Genomic DNA, 23,556 nt, shown 5'->3' on the forward strand with positions numbered 1-23,556 from the left:
TATTCTGTAAAATACAGTATAATGGCCCCTGCCTTCAAAATGGAGTCAGGCAGGTTCCTCAATTCATTGCTTAAAAAGTAATTCTATATAATTCTATACAATCACTGTAATGGTCTGTCCTGTCCCTTTAAGAGACAAGCCCTCCCCCCTCCACTTAGGCAAGCCTGAGTTCCTTCAACAGTATTCAACAATTCAGAGAGCATAATACCATACAGTATCCAGACTCTCCATGTATTTTTCATCTTTGCATGGCTTTATTTTAACCTCTATTTCTTTTATTTTAATTTTTGGCTTTTTGAGACAGTGTTTCTCTGTATATCTTTGGCTGTCCTGGAACTCCCTCTGTAGACCAGGCTGTCCTTGAACTCACAGAGATCTGCCTCCCTCTGTCTCCCAAGCATTGGGGGGGATTAAAGGCATGTGCTACCACACCTTGAATTCACAGAGATCTGTCTGCCTCTGCCTCCCAACTGTTTGGGGGGATTAAAGGCGTGTGCCACCACACCCAACTACTCCTTTTTTTATTTTAAGGACTTTAACCTTTTTATTTTCTCTCCCAAACCTGCATATATTTTTAACATACTGTAAAACATTTAAAAGTTTTCTTTGTCTTTGAATCTCACTTTACTGTATCTCTCTCTCTTTTTCTGACCATGTGAGTCTTTAATTTGCTAAGCAATAAAGAGAGGATTAAAGCCGTGGCTTTGACAGCTGGATCTAGCCCATTCCTTAGCTTTCTGAGATTCCAGCCTCATGGCAGAGGTACTGGCTGTAGCAATGTTTATTACCACAACTCTATGGTGTTTCCAGGTCCCTGCTAGCAAGCAAGCTGTAGCAGCCTGCTCACAAACCACACTCAAATGCTCTGTAGCCAGGCCTCCTGCCTGAAAGAGTCAGAGTTTGCACTGGAAGGATGGCCCAGAAAGCCCACATTTTAAAATGGCATGGCTTTTTTCCTGCTACAGCTGAAAACCAAAAAACATGCGGTCAGCTTTTCATCAACACCATTTAAGTGTTTCATGGCAGGACCTCTTAAAAGGGCTGCAAGGTTTTACAACTAAAGCTGAGTCAGGAAGCTTCTATTAAATGAGAGCACTTGCCTCTAACAAGCAGAGCCCACGCAAGAAAGTGCTTAACTCTATTATTTTATGTCTAGAATTACTTCCCATCTCTCAGGCTTTATGTGGATGCAGTTGTCCATGTGGGTGCCATTTGTTGACTAAGTTTGTTGTAAAGAGGTGCCCACTTGTGCCTCTGAGTTGCTTGGAAGGTTTGTTCCGGCCGCCCAGCTAGCTTAGCCCTGAAATAACCACACAGAAATTATATTAATTAAATCACTGCTTGGCCCATTATTTCTAGCCTCTTATTGGTTAACTCTTATATCTTGATTTAACCCATTTCTATTAATCTATATGTCGCCACGTGGCAGTGGCTTACCGGGAAAGATTCTAACCAGTGTTCATCTAAGGTGGAGGATCCATGGATCTGCTTTCTTCCTCCCAGCATTCAGTTCTGTTTTCCTCACCTACCTAAGTTCTGCCCTATCAAAAGGCCAAGGCAGTTTTGAAAGCAACACATTAACAGAAGGACCTCCTACACCAGGTAGAAGGCTAGGTGGACAGTTTTTGCACACAGGATCAATATACTGCACAGGAAACAGAAATTCCTTTGAGCCTCACTCCCTACCCCCCCCCCCAAAAGGGGAATCTCAAGATGGGGGAGTGAGTGCCATTTTCCTTGAGTCTAAGGCTAAGGTCCTTGACCTGGCTGTGCACAGGTCAACAGCACACATTTAGTCAAGACTTTCACTCACTCGGGGTTCCCCAGACTCCCCACAAATACAATAAAGACAGAAGACTCTAAAGAGATACGTTCCAAATACAAGGTCTAGAAACAAATAATGCTCATGTCTTAAACTATTCAAGGTACCCTTGGCTGAGTTCAGCTCGGGAGCCCTGCCTCTGAAGGGTGTTTCTGTGTTTTCATCAGGGTAACTGGAGCCATTCATTTACATGACTTTTCCTTCTGACTCCTCTCTTGATCAAGCTGACCTCTACCCTAGTCTTAAAAGAGTAAACATGTAAGATTTAAGGCAAACATTAGTTCCCAAAATAAAAAAAAAAATACAGCTCAGTTTTATTTCTAAGAAATCTTTTGAGATAACTTGTGAGTACGAAAGGGCTTTCATCCAATCCCATCATCTTATTTAATAAAGCTCCTCTTTCCGGGATTTAGACTGAAGAGGCACTTGCTGTATCCAGGCATCTGAGATGCTGTGCAGCCGGCTCTCTGTGATGGACACAGTTCATTATGGCGTGCGTCAGTCTGATTCCTCCTCCTCGAACTCCACTAATGGTGCATGTCTGCTGGCCTGGGCCCCTTCTCTGAAGAACACCTTTTTTATCTTGCCGTCCTGTGGAGCTTTTATGGTGTGCTGTAGAGACACAAACAGCCACGGTAGTCATGTCAGCGGGGGCCAGGAGTGGGAGGAAAAAAAGTGAAAACACAGCTAATACCTTCAATGCTGTGTTGTTTCCCAGTTTGTTTATACACATCCCCATCCACAGAGAAAATGGAAACACTTGAATGTGACCCGGAATCTCGTCTAATGATCAATCTCAACCAGGTTATACACCACACTTTCATGTGAGAAGCTTACATGAAGTACTAGGACTTGCGGTGCCAGTGAGTGTACCCCACTAGCTGCAGAGCCCTGGGATCAATCCCAGCATTACAACTAGGCCTTCCTGCTGGAGGTCCCAGTTCAATTTGTCTCCAGAAGCAGGTCTACAAAGCTTCCAGAGTGAATGTAGTATTTGCCTAGGGCCAGGAGCTGCTAGCCTACAGTCTAACTAACTGTCATTGTAATTCAACTCAAGGAAACAGCAACAGGGAGTGTTCAGTGAGGATACTTCAGTAAGTTTACAAAGGCAGGGATGGCTTCACAAGACAAAAATGTATTTACCAGAAAGATTGTTGCTTTAGCTTCTTGAGATTAATACTTAGCCAGTTCCTGACGCTTAGTATTTAAAATATTATTACCCATCAAATAAAGCAAAGAACATCTAGGCTGGGCTGCTCTGGAGGCTTACTCGGCACCTGGACCTGGGGCTCCACCCACCTCCATCTTCATGGCGATCATAACCAGCAGAGAGTCTCCGGCTCTTACTCTGTCTCCAGCTTTCACCAACACCTAGAGATTGAGGGACGCATTAAAACGCAGGTCCTTCTTGCTCTCCAGAAATGGTATGTGAACAAATGGAACAGAAGAAGCACATGCCTACATGTCTGTGTGTTTGCCAAGGGCAGATGTAGCAGGTAAACTGGAGACCACCAGTTCCACCCGGCACTGCCAGCGCTGTTGGCTGTATATGCTTAGTCTCTTAGGTTATGGCCTAGCTTTGTCTGATTCAGATGAATGGGTTTTACATAACTTGGTGCAGCTGTTTTGTTTTTCATACATATAATCAGGACAGACCTGGATGTCTGATACAGGAAAATGTACACATAAATGACACAGGCAAAGACGGATACCCGTAAATGTCTCATACAGGGGAGAGGATGAGGCTCTTGACTACTTCTCTAGTTTGGGAGTTGCTGAGTCTGTGTTACAAATGTGTAAATAGTTCTCACATGAGAATGGAACAATTAGCAACACCAACAGGCACCCCTCTCCAGTTCTCCAAGACTAATGAGCGAGTATAGGCCAAGTGTCTCCTTAGTTAATAGTTACCAAATGTCTGTATAGGCATCGCTGGGAGAGTTAGACCTCACAGTCATAGGCAACACGCATCTCTGGATGCTCCAAAGATCACCCAGTCATTGGTGATACTTCTTCAGGACAGCCACCCAAAGCCACTGTGTGCCCGTCTTCAGATGGAAGATGAATATTCTCTGCAGGCATCCCTCACTGTGGCAGGCTTGAGGGAACTGAGATTGAGCTAAATCTGTCAGCTCACACAGTAAAAAACAGTGGGAGACTATTCTCTCTCTCTCTCTCTCTCTCTCTCTCTCTCTCTCTCTCTCTCTCTCTCTCTCTCTCGTTCCAAGAATGTACAGCTGGACTTTGTTTTTGTAGTCTGGTGAATGAACCCAGGACTTCACCCTATGTGAGGAAGGCTTTACTCTCTCAGCCAGTCTTCAGCCACAGTGGGGTTGCTATGACTTAATGTCCCGGGGAGACCAGATATCCATCCCCATAGAGATTAGATTGTCCTGGGCCACCATCTGAAGTCTGTGTCCTGCTGAAATTCATGTTGAAATATTAAACCCAAGGTTTAGAGCTAGGGTTTTTCGAGGCTGATTAACTAGGTCACTGGGGGTTGGTGCCCTCACAGAGAAAGCCCAAGAGAGGTCCTGTACCCTTCGACCATGGGGGGCACTGGGAGGAGATGGTGTGTCCACCGTAACACCAACAAGCCGGCTTCTCACCAGCCAGTGATCTGAGATTCTCCCAACCTTCAGAACCTTGAAGAAAAAACTTACGTAGTTTCAATTCCTCAGAGTATGGAAGTCGGTGCTGGCAGTCAAGTGGGCTAAGAGAACGAATGCCCTGCACTATTCTCAGACTGCTCGGACCATGTGGTTTGCTGGCTGTGGAGGTGTGTGCTTGAGCAAGACAAGTGCTCTAAGTCTGAGCGCAGCCCGGCTACATAATGAAACCCTGTCTCAAAACCACAAAAACAAACAGCTTCCTCTCCAAGCTGTACCCCACCCTGAGCCACGTGGATCCCCCAATACCAGCCTTCCAAACTCATTGTAACACATAGGCGATACGTCATTATTTCATGACAAAACTGTATGATGTCAAACTTCATATTACAACATGGACTTTAGATAATCTTTGGTGAACACTCCATTTTCATTCTTAAAACTACATTCCGAGTTGGGTGTGGTGGCACCTGAGAAGGTGAGGGAGGAGGATCGCCTTGGCCCAGGAGTTCAAGAGCAGCCTGGGAAACGTGACACCGTGAAAAGGAAAAATGCGCTTTAATTCACCCTCCTAGCTCTCTTTCTTTTCCTTAGCCCTGGAGATTGGAGCCAAGTCCGGCACCGGCTCTGCCGCTGAGTCTCCGAGAAGCTGAGCACCGGCTCTGCCGCTGAGTCTCCGAGAAGCTGAGCACCGGCTCTGCCACTGAGCTATACTCCCCAGTCAGCATTAACTGCACTTCTGTTGTGACAGAGCCCTGCTATGTTTGCTGTGCAGGCTGGGCTCGAATTCAGGTGACCGTTATGCCTCAATTTGCTGTGGCCAACGCCCTCTCCTGGCCTCTGTGAGCACTGCACACATGTGGCACACAGACATGCAGGCACCCCACACATAAATAAAATTAAAATTAGGAAACAAACAACCCTCCCCCAGAAGTCATGGGTGGAGCTTGGGTATAGAGTTCTCAACATGTCTGAGGCTCTAGATTTGAACTCAGGCCCATACATGTAGCACACATGTATATACACAGCCCAGAACAAAACCACAGTAATCTTTATAAAAAAAAAAAAAAAAAAAATTGGGACTTTTATGTACACTGACAAATGAACCACTACACTTCAGTCTTCTTATTTTTTTTAAGTGAGTGCTTTCCAATGAGCAAGATAAAGGAGGGTAAAAAGAATAGAGAAAGAAAGGAAACACCAAAGTCCAAAAAGGCATTTACTAGCCATTTCTGGCATCATTTTATAGATGTGCCCTGATTATTACCTTTTCAATGGTTCCAGTCATAGGAGCGATGGCACCTCCCTGAGTTCCTTCTGAGCTCACAGAAGACAAGTACTTGGGTACTGGAATGCCAATTTCAGTGCTGCCTTCCTATACAAAACAATGAACATAGAATCAAGGTCTCATCTCTTTATTTTTACTAGTACACCCGAGAGATCGACAGCTGTCAAGCTATTGGTGAGAATTAGGTGCCATCAACACCCGGGTTCTAATGAAGCCTGGTGATCCAAGGCCTCACTCAGTCTCATCTCCCATGACACAGTAATGGTACAGATGCCTAGCCAGGGGCTGAGAATTAAAGGACAGGACTGTAGATGACATGACGGATACTTGTAGAAGTGATCTTTAGTAGCACCCTTACTATGGGGAAGATACTCTAAGTAAGAACTAAAGCCATTTTGCCATAAACATTGTAGTCTTGATATGGCCCCATCTCTCTGACGGACAATCTACTCTCCATCTTCATATAGCCCCGTCTCTCTGATGGACCGTCTACTCTCCATCTTCACGTGGCCCCGTCTCTCTGATGGACACAGTCTACTCTCCATCTTGATGTGGCCCCATCTCTGATGATGGACCGTCTACTCTCCATCTTGATTTGGTCCATCTCTGATGATGGACCGTCTACTCTCCATCTTGATGTGGCCCCATCTCTGATGATGGACCGTCTACTCTCCATCTTGATGTGGCCCCATCTCTGATGATGGACCGTCTACTCTCCATTGTCCAGAAGCTGAGGACTCACTGGCCATCAGGCTCTACACCGAAGCCAAGCCAAGCTCGCTCTGGCTCTCTTCTGAATGCCAAGTCATCACCACTAACCCATTCGCTTCCCTATTACCAGAAGCATCTGGTCCAGACTGCTTTCCCAGTGGTCACCTCTATCCCAACCCCAGATTCCAAGTGTCAGGGAGACGAGTCCGGGTAAAGTATGAGAGAATGCCAGCACTGAGGGCAGAGGCTCTCAAGGAGAGTGCAAGCTCCATTTCTGAATTCAGAGAAGAAAACTGTCGTGTCTAACAATGAGACTTTGCGGGATCAAAACAGATAAATGGAACTAGAAACGTAGGACTGTGGCAACGAAATACGGAGGGGAAACATGACCTCAGTAGCTGATGTGAAATGCTTCTGGTTAATCAATTCCATCCCAACTCCAAGAGGGACGTCATCAAACCCAGACATGGTAGCCTACACCTAATCTACACTCGGGAAACTACGGCAGGAGGATTGCCATGAGTCCTAGCCTAGCTTAGGCTGCAGACTGATACCTCATCAAAACAAGACAAGAGTGAGACATCACCATGGAAAACAGATAGATGGTGTTGTCCAGGACGATGAACTTGGATTTACTGGCTACTCCGTTAACAGAAGACTTCAAGTAGGTGCAGCCTCCCTCACTGCAAAGATCACCAAGGACTCGGAAGGTCTGATCTCCAATCTGGGGGAAAAAAAAGTCTTTAAAATAAATGACCATGTAGAGTTAATAAAATCAAGTATCAAGGTCAGCAATGACAGAAAGCGAAGCTAGACCGCGGAGAGGGCATTCCTCCACATACAAGGCTGACTCCACGGGCTTTGGCTGTGAGGTGAAAGGACAGGGACAGGTTACAGTTGTCTTGCTTGCAGAGGCTGTGTCAGAAGAGAACTTAGGTCTCAAGGCAGCTGGCAAAGGGACACATTTTCCTGTTTCCAAGAGTGTTCTCATGAATAACACGCAAGAGAAAACTTCCCTCACACACAGAAAATCCATTTAAATCTATGTTTTTCTTTTCGATTCCTATCATATTAGAATAGAGTCTGTGTCTATTCTTTGCAAATTCTTTGGGCTAAAGTGAAGTAGGTCACATGGCAGAATTTGGATTTATTCTCATCTCCCTTAAGTTAAACATGACATTTGTTCCTTCCTGCAAGCTACTAAAACAGCTATTTGAATATCTGTGAAATCTCAGGGTATAAAAGTTTTGTCTAAAAATTCACAAATGTACATTTATTCCCATAAACCAACAGGACAACTGTCAATTAACTAATCAAGGAACAAGAAAGGATCCCAAACCAGAGGCGCCAATATGAAGGAAGCATGGTGCATGCATCCAAAGTGGGTGACTTCCTGCGGCTGGTGCGAAGACAGAGAAAACTGCTGGGTCTCAAAGCGCTGGGAACTCTAACACATGTAACTGGGAAATCCATTCAGAATTTGAAACTGTTCAGTTCATATTAAACGTGATATATTTACTGAACTTGTAGCTCAGTTCCAACTTTTGACACCTTCTTACGGAGCTAGGCAAGAAGGTCCAGTGTACAGTGCCTGATGACCTGATGATTCCCAGGACTCATAGGAAACAGAGAACCGACTTCTGTGAACTGTCCTCTGACTTCCACATGGATTCTAGATTCATGAGTGAGACCCACATAAAAGAATAAATAACAATAAAAACCTTCTTAGCATTTCATTTTGCAAATAGAGTTATTTTAATTAAGGGCTAGCCTAAGCTTTACCCTGGAGCGACATCATTTAGATTCCTTGCGTTTTTCCAACAGCCATTTAGAGAAACTGTAAAATCAACCTTTTCATAATAGGACCAAGATTCTATCTGCCTTTTAAAGCATTTTCCCCCTCTTGAATATGGAGCAGAATTCTCTAGAAGCCATTGGACCTGTGAGAATGTAACACTTACAATGATTAATGCATTGAGTACTTATGTGATATTAGATTTTATATTTGTTCTAGTTTCCCCACAACGCAACAGCAACAAAATAACTGCATTAAAATATAGATACGCAAAAGTCACAGAGAGAAATTTCTCCCAAGAAGACATACCAATGGCCAGAAAGTACTAAAAAACAAACAAACAAACAAACAACAAACCATCATCCTTAACTCATCTAAAATCAGCGCTTCACACCTGACCACTTGTACCCATGAGGATGGCTGTTATGAAATAAGATGGGGTGAAAACCCTGTGGCCAGGCCACAGAAAATGTCGTGTGCACTCTGGTGAGAATGCAGAATGCCGCCACTGCTCCAGGGAACATGTGGCAGTTCCCCAAAAATGAAAAACAGAATTAGTGCATGATGCAGCAGTTCCACTTTTGGACATGTACGCAAAAAACTAAGTGACTTTGCAGAACTACTGTGCAGCCGTTCCTGGTGGCATTTTTGCAAAAGCTGCACCTGCACAAGGCCTGCATAAGACTGGTCTCGTCAACATTTTGTCATGGATGTAGAGAGGCCCACAAGTCCCCAGGCCTTCCAAGGGAGGAAGGGGAGGAAGAGGAGGAAGAGGGAGGGAGCGATTGGCAGTTAATGGTTACTGGGAAAGGGGCATCATTTTCTTAAGTGGTATAAGCAACAACGGTGAGTTGCCTATGGGCGGGCAAAAAGCTCTCTACCCATGCTTTCATAAGCAACCCTAACTAACTCAGTGGATTAAAAATGAAGTCAGGACAGTTGGAGGGGGCTAGTTGGGGAAAGAAAAGTCTTGTGGATGGGGGAGGAATAAGAAAGGGCAATGGGGGCTGGAGAGATGGCTCAGAGGTTAAGAGCACTGGCTGCTCTTCCAGAGGTTCAATTCCCAGCAACCACATGGTTTCTCACAACCATCTGTACTGAGATCTGGCGCCCTCCTCTGGCGTGAGGGCATACATCGAGGCAGAATGTTGTATACATAATAAATAAATCTTTAAAAAAAAAAGAAATTAAAAAAAAGAAAGGGCAATGGAAGAGGTGTTCACAATACATTGTATTTATGATGGAAATTGTCAAAAAATAGAGGAACGAGTTAGGGGAGGTTTTGGTTTTGTTTTATCCGTTGATGGGTGGTGGCAATGGTTCCACAGCGACACGAATGTATCTGCGCCACTACACTGTACATCTGATTTTCTTAAGTTTTCTAATAGTTCTCTGTACATCTGACCTATCAATAATTTTTTTTTTGGTTTTTTTTTTTTTTTTTTTTTTTTTTTTTTTTTTCGAGACAGGGTTTCTCTGTAGCTTTGGAGCCTGTCCTGGAACTAGCTCTTGTAGACCAGGCTGGCCTCAAACTCACAGAGATCCGCCTGCCTCTGCCTCCCGAGTGCTGGGATTAAAGGCGTGAGCCACCGCCGCCCGGCAATAATTTTTAAGTGTATATAGGATTTCTAAGCCCAAAAATCTGAGCACTGCTATTTTGGTGAAATGTGTGCACATATCTGAGGGGCTTATGAGCTGTTCAGTTCAAGGCTATTCTTCTATTTTTGGTTGTGAGCCTAGCCTTTACCGGCTGAGGCATCTCTGCAGCCCAAGGCTATTCTTTTTTGCTAGGTTTTTATGCTTAGGGAAATCATAGCCAAACCGAGTAAACAAGTTGGAAACAATACAGGGTGAGTCCCTCAAACTGCTCTGAAATAAAAGCACACAACATTCTCATTATAGTCACAGTGGTCAAAGGCTTAAGGGGAATTTGAGAAAATCAACCCTACTTAGAATGAGAAAGATAGGCTTTGGCTCTGAGCTACAGACCAGAACCAACAAGGCTTACCTGCATGTCATATGACCCATCACGGTTATACGTCACAGCTATGACTGTATCTTTATGGAACAAGGGGGAAATTGAAAAAAAAAAAGACATTATGTAAACAATGGAGATGACAAAATTCTCCCTCTCAGCTTTAAGTTACTTAGCTAGTCCAAGAAAAGACAACATCTTAACTCCAGGGGATACAATATTTTTCTTAGCAAAGTCTCTGATCGGGTTCAGCACAGGTGGATTGGCAAACCTATCTCTTTTGAAAATGGATTTTGACTACTTGACATATTTTCACCTGGACACAAAAAGCTGCAGTGATAGTCAGAAAATGCCGTCAACTAGTGTCAGACCACAGAAGGGCTGCTTTGAGACCCAAATCTCCCATCTGCCTACCTCTGTGGTCTTGGCTCAGCTACTCTCTCATTGTTCCTTCACGGTCCGCCACTAAGTGGGTGTGGGAATGCTAGCAACGACTAAGGTGACAGTGCTTTAAAACTGTACCAGACCATAAGAGTATAAGGAGTTATTATTCAAGGTGTACATGAATATGGGATTGGGTGAAGACCATTCTCCAAGTTGGAAATCAATTTTATGTGAGTGTTTTGATGCAGTATCTGCAAGGCCCTGGGTTCAATTCCTAGCAACAAGCATTTTTGTGATCAGAGCTGTACACATTAACACCATTTCATGGACCGGATGTCCTGGCCATCATTGGATGCTGCCAACTTGGGTGTTTTCGTCTTGATGTCCTCTAGAACTCTGATCAGTTATGCCCAGCTGGGTGCCGCTGGCACTGAAATGAACGTCTTTGTTCTAGCACTGTCCCTCACGACTCATAAGCTCCAGACGGGCACAGCTGATCTGGCATCTGGCTTGAAGCTTTTCACCCTCGCCTTATGCTATGTCTTCTATGTCCACTGGGCAGCACTTGGCTGTCAAGTTCTTTCCTTCCAGAATCTGTCCTGTGTCTCATCCTTGCCTTCCCGATACTCTCCCTGACCTGGGCTGACTGGCTCTGAGGGCCACTTGGGGCCCCCCTGCTTCCTATCTCAGCCCTCTCATTTCCATATTCAAGTTACTTTAATGGTAATTTGCAATTACCAGGAATTTTGAATTACAAAAATAATTCAAGCCAGAGTTAGACTCCACGCCCTGAGGAATGTATGCTAATATCACACTACGCCCTGCTAAATTGCCATGCCTTATTAAATGTGTAACAAGCTGTTTAAGATTCTCTGGTAGGAAACAAAATAACTGGGGCAGGGAATAACAATTCACTCTGTGAAATTATAAGCAAACCTTTACTATAACTCTACTTGCATCCATGACACTAAAACACTTTGAATGTTTTGTAATGGGAAGAAAATTGAAATGGTGTAATCGGAGGCATTTTCTTTAAAAAATTTAAATTCATAATATGTAAGGTCTAAAGCTCTCAGCTTTGTTTTCTTCCTGTCCCCTATGTGTGGCTCAGCTCTGAGCAAAGGGGAAAATGGTCGAGTTGATATTTCCAGATGCCTCTTGGCTCACGGTTGCTCCTTCCCCATACTATTTACACCAGATTCACAGTCCTTGGAGAGCATCTTTAGGTCTCTGAACTCACTCTTTTGAACATAAATAGACTTCTACTATAAACTATAAAACATTTATGATTCTCTCTTCAATCCAATCTATCAGAAACTTTTCTCACAAAAAAACCCCAAAAAACAAAAAATAAACACTGAAAAACCGAAACAAACTGCTCACAAAAAAACACAATGCCTTCCACCTTCAAGTGCTACAACGCCACATTCCAACCATATACAATCCTAGCAGCAAAAATCTTACACACATGTGTCATGAACATGAACACACACCACACACACACACACACACCACACACACACACTGGGTGGGTAAAAATTCTCCACCCTATATATTTATAAACATGCCTTACATTTTTTTAAAGAATATGCCTCCGATTACACCAGATCAATTTTCTTCCCATTACAAAACATTCAAAGTGTTTTAGTATCATGGATGCAAGTAGAGTTATAGTCAAGGTTTGCTTATAATTTCACAGAGTGAATTGTTATTCCCTGCCCAGTTATTTTGTTTCCTACCAGAGAATCTTAAACAGCTTGTTACACACTTAATAAGGCATGGCAATTTAGTGGGGTGTAGTGTTACGTTAAGTACGCATTCCTCAGGATGTGGGGTCGAACTCTGGCTTGAATTATTTTTCTATGGCCTTTGGAAAATTACTGATATCCAAGCTTTGCCCTTGGCCAAGAAAGACTAGTTGTTGATAATAAGGAGGGGGGTGTTAAATGATAATAGCAGAATCTCATTGGCCTGTTCTGAAAAATGCAATGAGATAATCTCTGGGAAATGTGTAACACTGTATCTGAGAACATTACATAAATTTGAGCTATTATTATTATTCTTCCTGAAACCACACGGGGGTTCTGTGAAACACGGCCAATAGTACCAAGATAATATATAAAAATTCAAGTCATAAACATAGCACTGAAACACTTGGTCATTTTCATTAAGAAAACTAAAATTGGTTTTCCTTTAGTCTCCTAAGTATGCTGGGCCTCCTGCCTGGGATACCTTCCTGGTCACTGCTCATCAGCAGTTTCTGAGAGACCGCCTCAGAACCCTTCCAGTGAGCCACCGTCAGAATCAGACTGTCTTTGTGGAACGGGCTAAGAGTACAGAGCGAACAGGAATCATGCTGGCTTTCCAGTTACATACTTACTCATTTGTAACTTAAAACATTTTTAATTCGAATAAAGCTCAGCACAATTCAGAATACCCCTCAGTGGTTTAATGAAGACCCATACCAAAGAGCAGCAGTTGCCCTCATCTGAGTTACAGGAGACCATGGGATTTGTCTGTTAATTTAGGTTTCAAAGGCCACTGTAATTTTTCTGACTGCTCCATGCATTCAGCATGCAGGAGTTGCTAATAAGACATCCTCAGATTCTGGACGGCTGCTTTACAGAGTGATATGAGTAAACCCTCCCCGCCCAGGACGCACGGGCAACCAGTTATGCTACGGAGTAGAGCCATGCCTGCAAACTTCCTTTGTAGAGGCTCAGAGATCACCCAGTGTGGTTCAGCAACGTCCACCTAGGCTGAGGGTGGCATGATATCACAATGCAGTCACTCTGTTTCCCACACAATAGCAAGGGCTGTGATATCTAGAGTCAAAAGGTCATGCTCTACTCAGAGAAGACTGCTGGTCTGTGGGCAGGGAGCTACTCCAACTAGAATGCCTGCGTTTTATGCGAGGCTGCTGTAGTTCAGGGCTATCTCACGTCCTATGTCCAGCCTACTTCACCTACACTGACTGTCCTGTAGGCAGAAGGGACGGTCACATGGCTGTCACAAGGATTATGACCCTCTGTCATAATCTGCCTGGTCATGATTTATTAACCTCTTCTCCGCCTTAGGTGCCACCGGCTTCTAACTTTAAAGTGAGTTAGTCTTACTTTGAGCCTTCCCTAAGTAGTACAGTTAAAAAATTAAAAACAAAACTACCTAACTGAAAAGTATTAGAAAAACCATGGAGTCGGTATGAAAAGGAGTGGGCATCATAACACTGTGCCCAGGCTGGCTTTCCCCGCTTTATCTTCAGCACATCCGAAACATGAGCAGTGACTCCCTAGTTCCTTATTAATTGCTGTTGAAGACAGCCGTTCATGTGATGAGACACATACTAAATGACAACTCTGATGACCCATTCCACGTGGATTTCAAGGCACAGCCTGAGCAAAGGGTAACCCTCTGCCCCTGGCAGTTTTGAACACCTGTTTTCTTAATCTAAAAGCAGTGTTCTTAGAGCAGAAAACCTGCAAGCAATACAGAGAACAATGAGCCAAGGAAGAAAGGCCTTGCCCCCAGGCTCCTCAGAAAGCCCGTGCCTCGGGTCATGGCCCCGGGCTCCTCAGAATACTTTGTCATATTCTGCTTCAGTTGTTTGCCGAGGTGTGTCTTACAGAATATTTCAGAACACTTAACAGCACAGGACTGGGGAGAAAATGTGCACCATTAGCCCCGTGATCCTGAGCCGATCAACTCCAACTCGGCCATCTAAAAACTGAGAGCTGACTGAGCGTGACCTGGCTGGAGGTGGTTTCGGTTTAATGTGCTGTGCTTCTACACTCTGCATTCTCTTATGATGGAACGCTACTCACCAGTTTTACCAGCTCTCAGAGTCATGTTTCTGGTGTAAGAGATATTCAGTCTTCTCCCACGCTGAGAGTAAAACGGAGAGAATTGATCTAGAAAAAATTTAAAATGCAACAACAAAATTACAAGTATCGAGCCCCCAAAAATGCATACTCTACAAAAAGCGAAGATAAACCCCGGGTCCTCGATTGGCAGCTCAGCTCTGATTGCTTTAAATTTAAGGAAGATACCCTGACTTATATCTCAGGGACTTACGTATGAGAAGTCCCAGCTTCTAAGGACGAACCTGAGTGTTTGTCAGCCAGCTCTCACCCTGCCCCAGTCTCTGGGTCTCCTTGTCACTGGCCCAGCGCTATGTGCTGAGGTGGACGTGCTCTGCTGGACACACCCACAGGATGGAACTAAACTGAAGCCTCTGGCGTGGAGCCTGCTACTGCGACACTCATAAATTTAAAGAATAAAGGAACAAAGTGGAAACAGAGCAAACAAATCTAAAGATACAGTTGTATTCTTTAAGCTTTCAATAGAATGATCTTGAAAAAAAATCTAAAATCAAAGATGCTAACAACAATACTATAGTAGGCAGGGACACAGAATGACCCTGGGGCAAAAGAAATGGCTTAGTGGTTAAAAGCCGCTGCTCCTCCACAGGGCCCAGGCTTGAGTCCCAGATAAAGGGAGGTTTACAACCATTAAGTCTGGTCCTAGGGAAGCTGATGCCCTCTTCTGGCCCTGATGAGCACTGCATGCATATGGAGCACAGACCCAGATACAGGCAAACACCCATGTTCATAAAACACAAGTAAACTAAACACAAAAATTTAATATAATAATTCTAACGATAAAAAACAAGTAGACTTAAATTATGTTTAATCTGCCATGTGGTAGTGGCACACACCTTTAACGTCAGCATTAGGGAGGCAGAGGCAGGTGGATTTCTATGAGTTTGAGGCCAGTCTGTCCTGTTCCTTTAAGAGACAAGCCCCGCCCACTCCCCTTCCCTTCCCCCAAGGCAAGCAGATCTTCCTTCTGCTTCTAGCCTGTGAGCTTTCCTTTCTATCTCTCCAAGAGGTACCTTCTCTTCTCCTCTCCTCCATCTCTGTTTCTCTTTCTCTCTCTCTCCCTCCCTCTCCCCTTTCCTCTTCCCTTCCATAATGCACTAAGTAAATACCCACTTTCTCCGCATGATGTGATAGGCTGTCGAGGTCTCTCACCCACCTTGCAGCTCCCTGCCTGGGACCCACAGCCCCTCGTGGCTCTCTGCCTGCTGTTCCCCCTTGGGGAATGGTACTGTTTTATTTTTACCATTACAATTACGTTTAATTCAATGTTTAACATCCTGAGTAAGTATGGGGGGGGGGGAGTTTGAGAGTTCAGATTTTGTATTAGGTATTTTTGTGTGGGGGAAACCTTTCAATGCAGAGCTGACTGAGGCTATAATATGCTAGCCTGTGAGGTAAGCAGTTGCCAGGAAGAGGTTGGGTAAGCACCTACAGCACGCTGGAGGAGGAAAGCCTGTGTGGTAACCAGAACGGACCCTTCCACGGTGCATTCTCTGACAGCCTCAAGGACCCAAATATCCGGACAGAAACTGAATTACAGGACAGGAAAAAAACCACAATAATAAAATATGGCTAGTGGAAAGGACTCTGAGTCTCCCGTGGCCTAGATGCTGGGCCACAGGGGCACTGCCGCAGGTACGGTGGACACGAGGGCACTGCCATGGGCACAAAGGGTAGTGCTGTAGATACTGTGGGCACGAGCACACTGACGAAGGTACAGCGGGCACGAGGGCAGTGTTGTAGGTACAGCGGGCACGAAGGCACTGCTATAGGTACGATGGGCACAAAGATGCAAGCCACAAGGGGTGGTGGATGCACAAAGTCAATAGGGCTCAGCACAAGACAGAAAGAACTAGCACTTGGTAGAAAAAGACCGGTTTCTACAGTGTTAAACAGGCATTAGTTGAGCTACAGTCACTGCACTCAATAGTGCTTATGTGTGCACTTGGGATATATGAAGAGTTCTTTTCCACACTGAAAAACATCTGCAGTAATTGGATCAGTCATTGGCAGCAGAAAAGGCAAGAATGAAACACAGAAAGAGAAGCACGGTGCCTGCTGATTCAGAGGACACAGCAAGGGAAGAGGTGTGCTCTGTACCTTGGGTGTGCACTTTGAAAGCGCTGGTCATAGCTTTCTCTTTGAGGATGAGCCCCAGAGCTGCCTGGCACACAGACTCTTTGGCTATGACGCTGTGAGAGGGCAGCAGTGTCTTGTGGTGTTGAGGGATGAAGTCAGTGTGCACATTCCCAGCTTCGAACTCTGGGTGGCCAGACAGCCGGAGCAGGAAGTCCACATTGGTGCGCAAGCCGACAATCTAGGGAGAGAAGCAAACCCGGGTCCTGCTGAATATGGAAAGCAACATATTCAGAAAAGCATCTGATCGGTGACCCAATAAGGTGTCACGTGGAGAAGGGTCACACTCACGGGCCCCAGATGTATCACTGCACATCTGGACTTACACTTCAAAATCCAGCTCAGGAGAGAGACAAGACGTAGGACGTAGTACAGCAGGGCTGTCTACCTGGCTCGGGTTAGGAAAATGATGAACGTTTTAAAACAGACACGAAATGTATTTTCAAGAGATGGGAGTTGTTATTTAGAAGATTCCACGGAATAGGATGACTGCAAATTCAGGCACGAGTGTGATACTGGCAAGGGAACAAGAATTATAGGCTGGAAAGAACTTCCTTCCAACACTAAAATCCAAAGTTTACACATGGATATAAAAATTTTAAAAAAGGAATAACAACAACCCTAGTTTACTGCTCCTCAAAAACAAGCAAACAAACAAACAGATTAAAGGATTAAAGATAACGGTAACTATGGCTTTGGGTTCATGAATGCATTCCCTCAATCATCCATTCCTTATTTCATTTACTGAGCAGTTTTAGGTGCCAGGATCTGACACAGGCTCTGGGGACAGGGAGAGGCTGTGTCAGAGACTGAGGCTGGCCAAGGTGACAGAGAACATCAAAGTGTCCTTTTCTAAATGGGACAACTAGAAATAGAGTAAGGAAGTAAGCAGGGCTGAGGACAGTCAGCAGGTAAAGACGCCCTACAGGGGCGGTAAGAGCACGTCCCCATGCTGCGGCCCTGAAGGGATTACAAGTAGAACCACAGTGCTGAGAGCCACAGAAATTGACGCAGGTTAGTAACACAATAATTTTAAAATCATGTGTTACAAATCCTTCTATGAAGGGAAATTAAGGTGTTTGGGATTTTTGCACCAAGAAAATTAATGTGATGGGGGGACGGGGAGAGGGGAAAGGGATGGGGAGAAAGGAAAGTGGCAGGGGAGGGAAGAAGCAGAGAGGGGAGAAGGACATGAGGAATTGGAAGTTCAAGTTGGGGGAAGAACAGAGAGGAAGAGCAAGAAAAGAGATATCTTGATAGAGGGAGCCATTATAGAGTTAGTGAGAAACCTGGCACTAGGGAAATTCCCCTGGAATTTACAAGGATGACCCCAGCTAAGAATCTAGGCAATGGTAAGGAGGGTGCCTGAACTGCCCTTCCCCTGTAATCAAACTGATGATGGCCTTAATTGTCATCATAGAACCTTCATCCAGTAACTGATGGAAGCAGAGGCAGAGATCCACAGGCCTGGGTCGAGCTCCTGGAGTCCAGTCGTAGAGAGGGAGGAGCGATAATAAGAGCAAAGGGGTCAAGATCATGATGGGGAAACCCACAGAAACATCTGACTCTGGACTGACAGCAGGGGAATCAGCAGAGGACTGAACTAGACCTTCTGAATGTGGGTGACAGTTATGTGGCTTGGGCACTTTGTGGGGCCACTGGCAGTGGAACCAGTATTGATGTCTAGTGTATAAACTGGGTTTTTGGAGCCCATTCTCTATTGAATACCTCGCTCAGCCTAGATACAGGGAGAAGGGCCTTGGTCCTGCCTCAAGTGATGTGATCAACTTTGCTGACTCCCAATGGGAGACCTCACCCTCTCTGAGGAATGGATAGGGGGTGGGGTGGGAGAAAGGTGGAAGGAGCAGGAAAAGGGAGGGAGAGGGAACTGGGATTGGTATTTAAAGTAAAAAGATTGTTTAAAAAGGAAATTAGTGTGATAGAGAAAAAAAACTGTCAAATGAAGAATAATTTTTTTAAGAAAACTGACTGCACTCACTCATACAGCTGGCCTGATTGACAGACAACTATAATTTCACTAACGTGAATAGTTTATCTCTGCAATCTTTTCCCTCCTGACCGAAACAAAGCGCACTCAAACCTACACTGGGCCTTGGGGCCTTGCCCGGGAGGAACTGTTTTGTGTCTGATAATGTGAGCCTCTGGGGATGACAAAGGACTTCGGAATTGGCTTCCGCTCACTCACGTTGTACTGATGAAGGCTGTACCTCAGTTTCGACAGGGCTGATGGACGATCCACAGCCCATACCACGAGCTTTGCGATCATGGGGTCGTAATGCACCGAGACTTCATCTCCTAGAATCGAGGGATACTGTCACTGCCAATGTCACAACCCTGAGGGATGAAGCAGGCAGAGCAAGACATTCTTAGAATGTCTTGCCACTTCCGGCACATCCTCACCAGCCCTGCCCGGCAGGTGCCCTAAGCAGTTTTATTTTCCCAGAAACCAAGGCTTAGATGGACTTAAAAACTTGCCCATCTTGTCCTTAAAAGGATTAGCCATGGAGAATACCAGGCTTTATTGTGTGATTCAGTGATACCGAGCTGGTTTTCTCGGGTCTATCTTCCTTTCCTTTCTCTCTTTGGAGGTCAAGGCAAAGCCGGACTCCCTCACATGAAACCTGTTTCCACTCTCAGCTCCCACGCTTTCACAGTCCCCAGGTCCATAAGGTAAGAGAAACCATTCCTGTATGTTGTCCTGGGGCTTCCACATGCACACGTACACCAAACCACCAAACCCCACAGATAATTAAATAAAATATGAAACAACAACAACAACAACAACAACACACACACACACACACACACACACACACACACGCAATGATAATGCAGTCTAATCTGGGTATTACGGTGAGATATATTATTCTAGCTTATTGGCAGGAAAGGCAGGATACTCAATTGAGCCCAGGAGTTTAAGCCCAGTCTGGGCCACACAGTCTGGCCTCATCTGAGAGAAAAGTAACTTATTGCGAGTTTAATTAGACTGATAGCTTTGATCCCATTTAATGTTTTACCTTGCCGTACTCCAGTTTCAATCCTTGTAGTCATGTCTGCCTGAGGGGTAGAGAGGTGAACCAACGGTCCGGCCCCTGGCATGAAGTTATTATCAGGGTCTTCTGCATATATTCTAGCTTCAAAGGCGTGGCCACGCAGAGGGATTTCTTCCTGGCTCAAGGGAATCTTCTCTCCTGCTGCAATCTGGTAACAAAATAGTGCTCCTCATGAAAACGAGCGTTAGAGTCACTAGCAAAGTCCTATCTATGTTCTAGGATATAATCTGATTTCTTATTATACAGACCATTTTCAAACTGGCTTATCTTTACTGCCCTCCCCCCCCCCTTTTCTGAGGTGACTGGCTTTCATCTGAGTTCAAGAGAGTGGCCCTAGCTACACATTCAGGCTGGGAGTTCTGTGCCATTTTCCCTCTCAGAGAGACACGAAGCATCCGAAAGCCTTGAGGATTTCCCTAGTATCCCAAGCCCTCCTGGCCCTGCACTGTAATCCCATCTCAGCTGTGTGAGCCACTGAACCCTTATTTTAAGAAGTGTTTGATTCTAGAGGCAGGCCTGAAGCTCGAATTCTTGACTCATCAAATGTCAAGGTCCCTTACTTCACATATGCATGATTCCAGGGCACCTCATGCTCACGTCAGGCCCCAGTTCCTTCATGTCTGCAATGTGTCCTTGGATGACTAAAGCTAGCTTACTTTTTGGAAGCTCCTGCAATTTCCTGAGATCCAGAAATAAAAACATCCCTGGTTTTCTTTCTCATTCCTAAAGGCTCAGGAACACAATTCCTCCACGATTAAAAAGTCCTGTCAGGTGTCCAGCATTTTCACAGTGAGATATGATGCTGTCACCTACAAAGTTCATGCCTGAGAACTCCACAACAATGTTAGAATAAAAACAGCAGCACCAACAACCCCTCACGATGCCTTAAGTAACTACAACTTTTTGCTGGGCCACACTCATAAGTGTCTTCAGTTGCAAGGAGCCTGCGGGATCACTTGGTTATTGCTTCAGGGGAAAAAATACCTTTTCTTGATTCTAGAAACAAACACACTTATCAGTTTTATCTGACACTATTAATGCTTAGTAGCTCAGTGTGCCTGGTTTTCTCTAGATTCCAAGGTCCCTAAGAAGCTCTTGGCTCAATCTGAACCACCAATCATTCACCAAAGAAACATGACATTATTGTCCACAGAAGTTTTGAAAAGACAAAGTTATCCAAATGTCATGAGTTCATCATCAAAGTATGGAAAAAAATAACTTAGACTCGGTACATAAAATGAACCAAGAATCCTACAAAAATCAAGAATATTCATATTAAATACTTTCATATTTTTACATAGTTACAGATCTAGCGTGTTGTGTGTGTGTGTGTATGTGTATATGGTGTGTAGTAGACACATCAACAGTGCCAAAGACTACAACACTGAACATTGGCTGTGAATGGGTACTACAAAAGAACACTTACTCATGGGCTGACAGCAGTCTGCAAATAAACTTTATACATGGATCATTCTGTTGCTAGAAGATCATGCCCCTAGCTCTTCACTCCCAGCTCCCTAGTCATTTCATCTTGGCCAGCATGTCTCACCTCTAAACTCTAACAGTGCCCTGGGCCAGAACGTTGTGACCTTAGATAGATCAAGAGGCTTGGCCATGGGATCAGGACAAGATACAATGATACAGCTCACCTGCCTGCAGTCCAGGGCCTATGGGGTCAGTTACCTAAGATGAAGGGAATTGATAATTTGGAATCTGTGTTCCTACAGTGCCAATAACATTGCAGCCTCAGATGCAGTTCTTTGTTTCCTTTTCAAGACAGGGTTTCTCTGTGCAGTCACGTGTAACCCCGCCGGCAGGGTCAGCTATTCAGGGTTCTCTGAAGGGGCGCTAACCTGCAAGACATGAGCTGAAAAGAGGAAGGAAACCAAGCAAGATTCTATTGTCAAGGTCTCCGTTTATTGGGGTGAAAGTTACAGCTTATATACCCTTGAATGGGGTGGAGGTAGGGGTAGGCAGGAACTCTGCCGGGGTAACTGAAGGTCATCAGCCAGCACCTGGTGTAAGCCGAAGCATGTGATTCATTAACATTGGAGTAAGGGGCAGGTTCCGTTAACAGATGTGATCCATTAGCATTGGAGTAAGGGGTGGGTTCCGTTAACGGATAGCTCTCAAGATAGTAGGATGAGGGGTGGGTTCTCTGTAAACATCCTTAGGGCAATGACCTCTGCTATCCCTGTAAGGACAATGGTCCCTGACAAATCTATCCTTAGGAAAATGGTCCCTGACAGTCACGGTTGCCCCGAACCTGCTTTATAGATCAGGCTGGCCTTGAACTCAGAGATCTGTCTACCTCTGCCTCCTAGGATTAAAGGTGTGCACCACCACTGCCTAGTCAGTTTTTTTTTTTTTTTAAATCTTACATTTTCCTGTCCTTATCCCAACCCCAGAAGTGAGCGATACCCTAAGTAGCATAAAAGTAGTTTACAACGTAATGTATTCTCAGCACTGACCTTATTTCCGGTAGTGCTGGGGACTGGGCCCAGGCATCACTCACCACTCACGCTAGGCAAGAACTCTACCACTGAGCTCCACCCATAGCCCAAGACTGCTCGTCACTAGGCAAACCTTCTCACCCTGAACTGCCACTCCACCAAGTCAGTTCCGGTGATCATTTCGGTGACAGGATGCTCCACTTGCAGCCTTGTGTTCATCTCCATGAAATAAAAATTGTGCTCTGCGTCCATAATGAATTCCACAGTTCCTAGCGGGTAAGATGCAGCTGTCACACGTCAGCGGTTCAGAGGCAGCAGCAAGGCAAGAGTTCCTAGGATGGGAGCTGGAAAGAGCTGAGCAGCGAAGAGCACTCGGCCCTCCTCCATAGGCTCAGTTCCCACTCGGGGACCGACTGACATCTGATGCATCCTTCTGGCCTCCACGGGAAAGGTACACAGGCACACATACAGGTAAAACACCCACGCACACAGAAAAATTAAAATATAATTTTAAAAGATTTTCTACGATGCAGCACATTGAGTTTTACTGCTGCAGACTTCATTCATGGGATAGGATTTGTATTTCGTGAGGAAAATGCCATATTTTGCAGCACAAATGAGTTTTTCTTTAAAATAGAGAACTTTACGAAATGTAGCAATAGAAAATATTTTTGGAATTCTGAGCAAATGCTGAGCCCAAATTATGCACCAGTCTTATCTGCTGTAGTAATGAGAACGTGTTTGGACTATGAATTACTGTCCCAACATACCTAACCCAGAAGCCTTGTGCTGTGACGTTCCACTTCACGTGAACTCTGGATAAGGCATAACTCCCCCCGCCTTGATTCCGTGGTTCCCTCTTAAAGTCCTCGTGAGGAACAGTGCTGTAGCTGCATGGTAGATCGTTTATCTCAGAGGCACTAGGCCCTAAATTCAGTCTTCAATATTGTCCCTTATTCCCAGTTAGAAAAGTCCTTGTTAGTGACACACTGAGAGACTTTTTTAAGCTGCAGACCACTCCAAGTCTATTGGTAATCTATCAAGATCTACAATATTTCCCCAAGTTTTTTCTTAGCGTTTCTGGGAATGGGCCCCAGACCCTAGTGCATAGTAAACAAACATCCCTCAGGTTTATTAGGCTTAATTTTACACAATACTTTAATTATCTTAAGTATAGGTGAGCTGATTTTTGTCAAATGAATACAGTCATTATGCTAGATTTGTAAGAAATACATGTCTATATAAAGGAAGACCATCAGAAAATAAATAGGAAAAGTAGAATGAACTCCTAATTTTGCTTTAATTGCTTGCTAGTTGATTTAATGAACAGTTTAAAATAACAGAAACAGTGAATGTGATTATGCATTTCTCCATATATGTGCTTATATAAAAATAAAGAGTATGATAGCAATAACAAAAGGGATAAAGATA

General features: G+C 44.6%; 1 protein-coding gene across 1 annotated transcript in view; it reads right to left on the bottom strand.

Annotated features, from left to right (window-relative positions):
* Positions 1-2,112: 2,112 nt before the first annotated feature.
* The window catches only part of Mccc1 (methylcrotonyl-CoA carboxylase subunit 1), a 40,901-nt gene continuing 19,457 nt past the window's right edge, over positions 2,113-23,556 (bottom strand). Inside the window, 10 exon segments of the mRNA XM_038346911.1 lie at positions 2,113-2,434; positions 3,122-3,193; positions 5,699-5,806; positions 7,017-7,154; positions 10,234-10,283; positions 14,406-14,492; positions 16,563-16,779; positions 18,805-18,914; positions 19,637-19,820; positions 22,267-22,394. Coding sequence (XP_038202839.1) covers positions 2,321-2,434; positions 3,122-3,193; positions 5,699-5,806; positions 7,017-7,154; positions 10,234-10,283; positions 14,406-14,492; positions 16,563-16,779; positions 18,805-18,914; positions 19,637-19,820; positions 22,267-22,394 — 1,208 coding nt within the window. The 3' untranslated portion in view covers positions 2,113-2,320.

The sequence above is a fragment of the Arvicola amphibius genome, chromosome 11 (genome assembly GCF_903992535.2).
Source record: "Arvicola amphibius chromosome 11, mArvAmp1.2, whole genome shotgun sequence".
Taxonomy (NCBI): Eukaryota; Metazoa; Chordata; class Mammalia; order Rodentia; family Cricetidae; genus Arvicola; species Arvicola amphibius.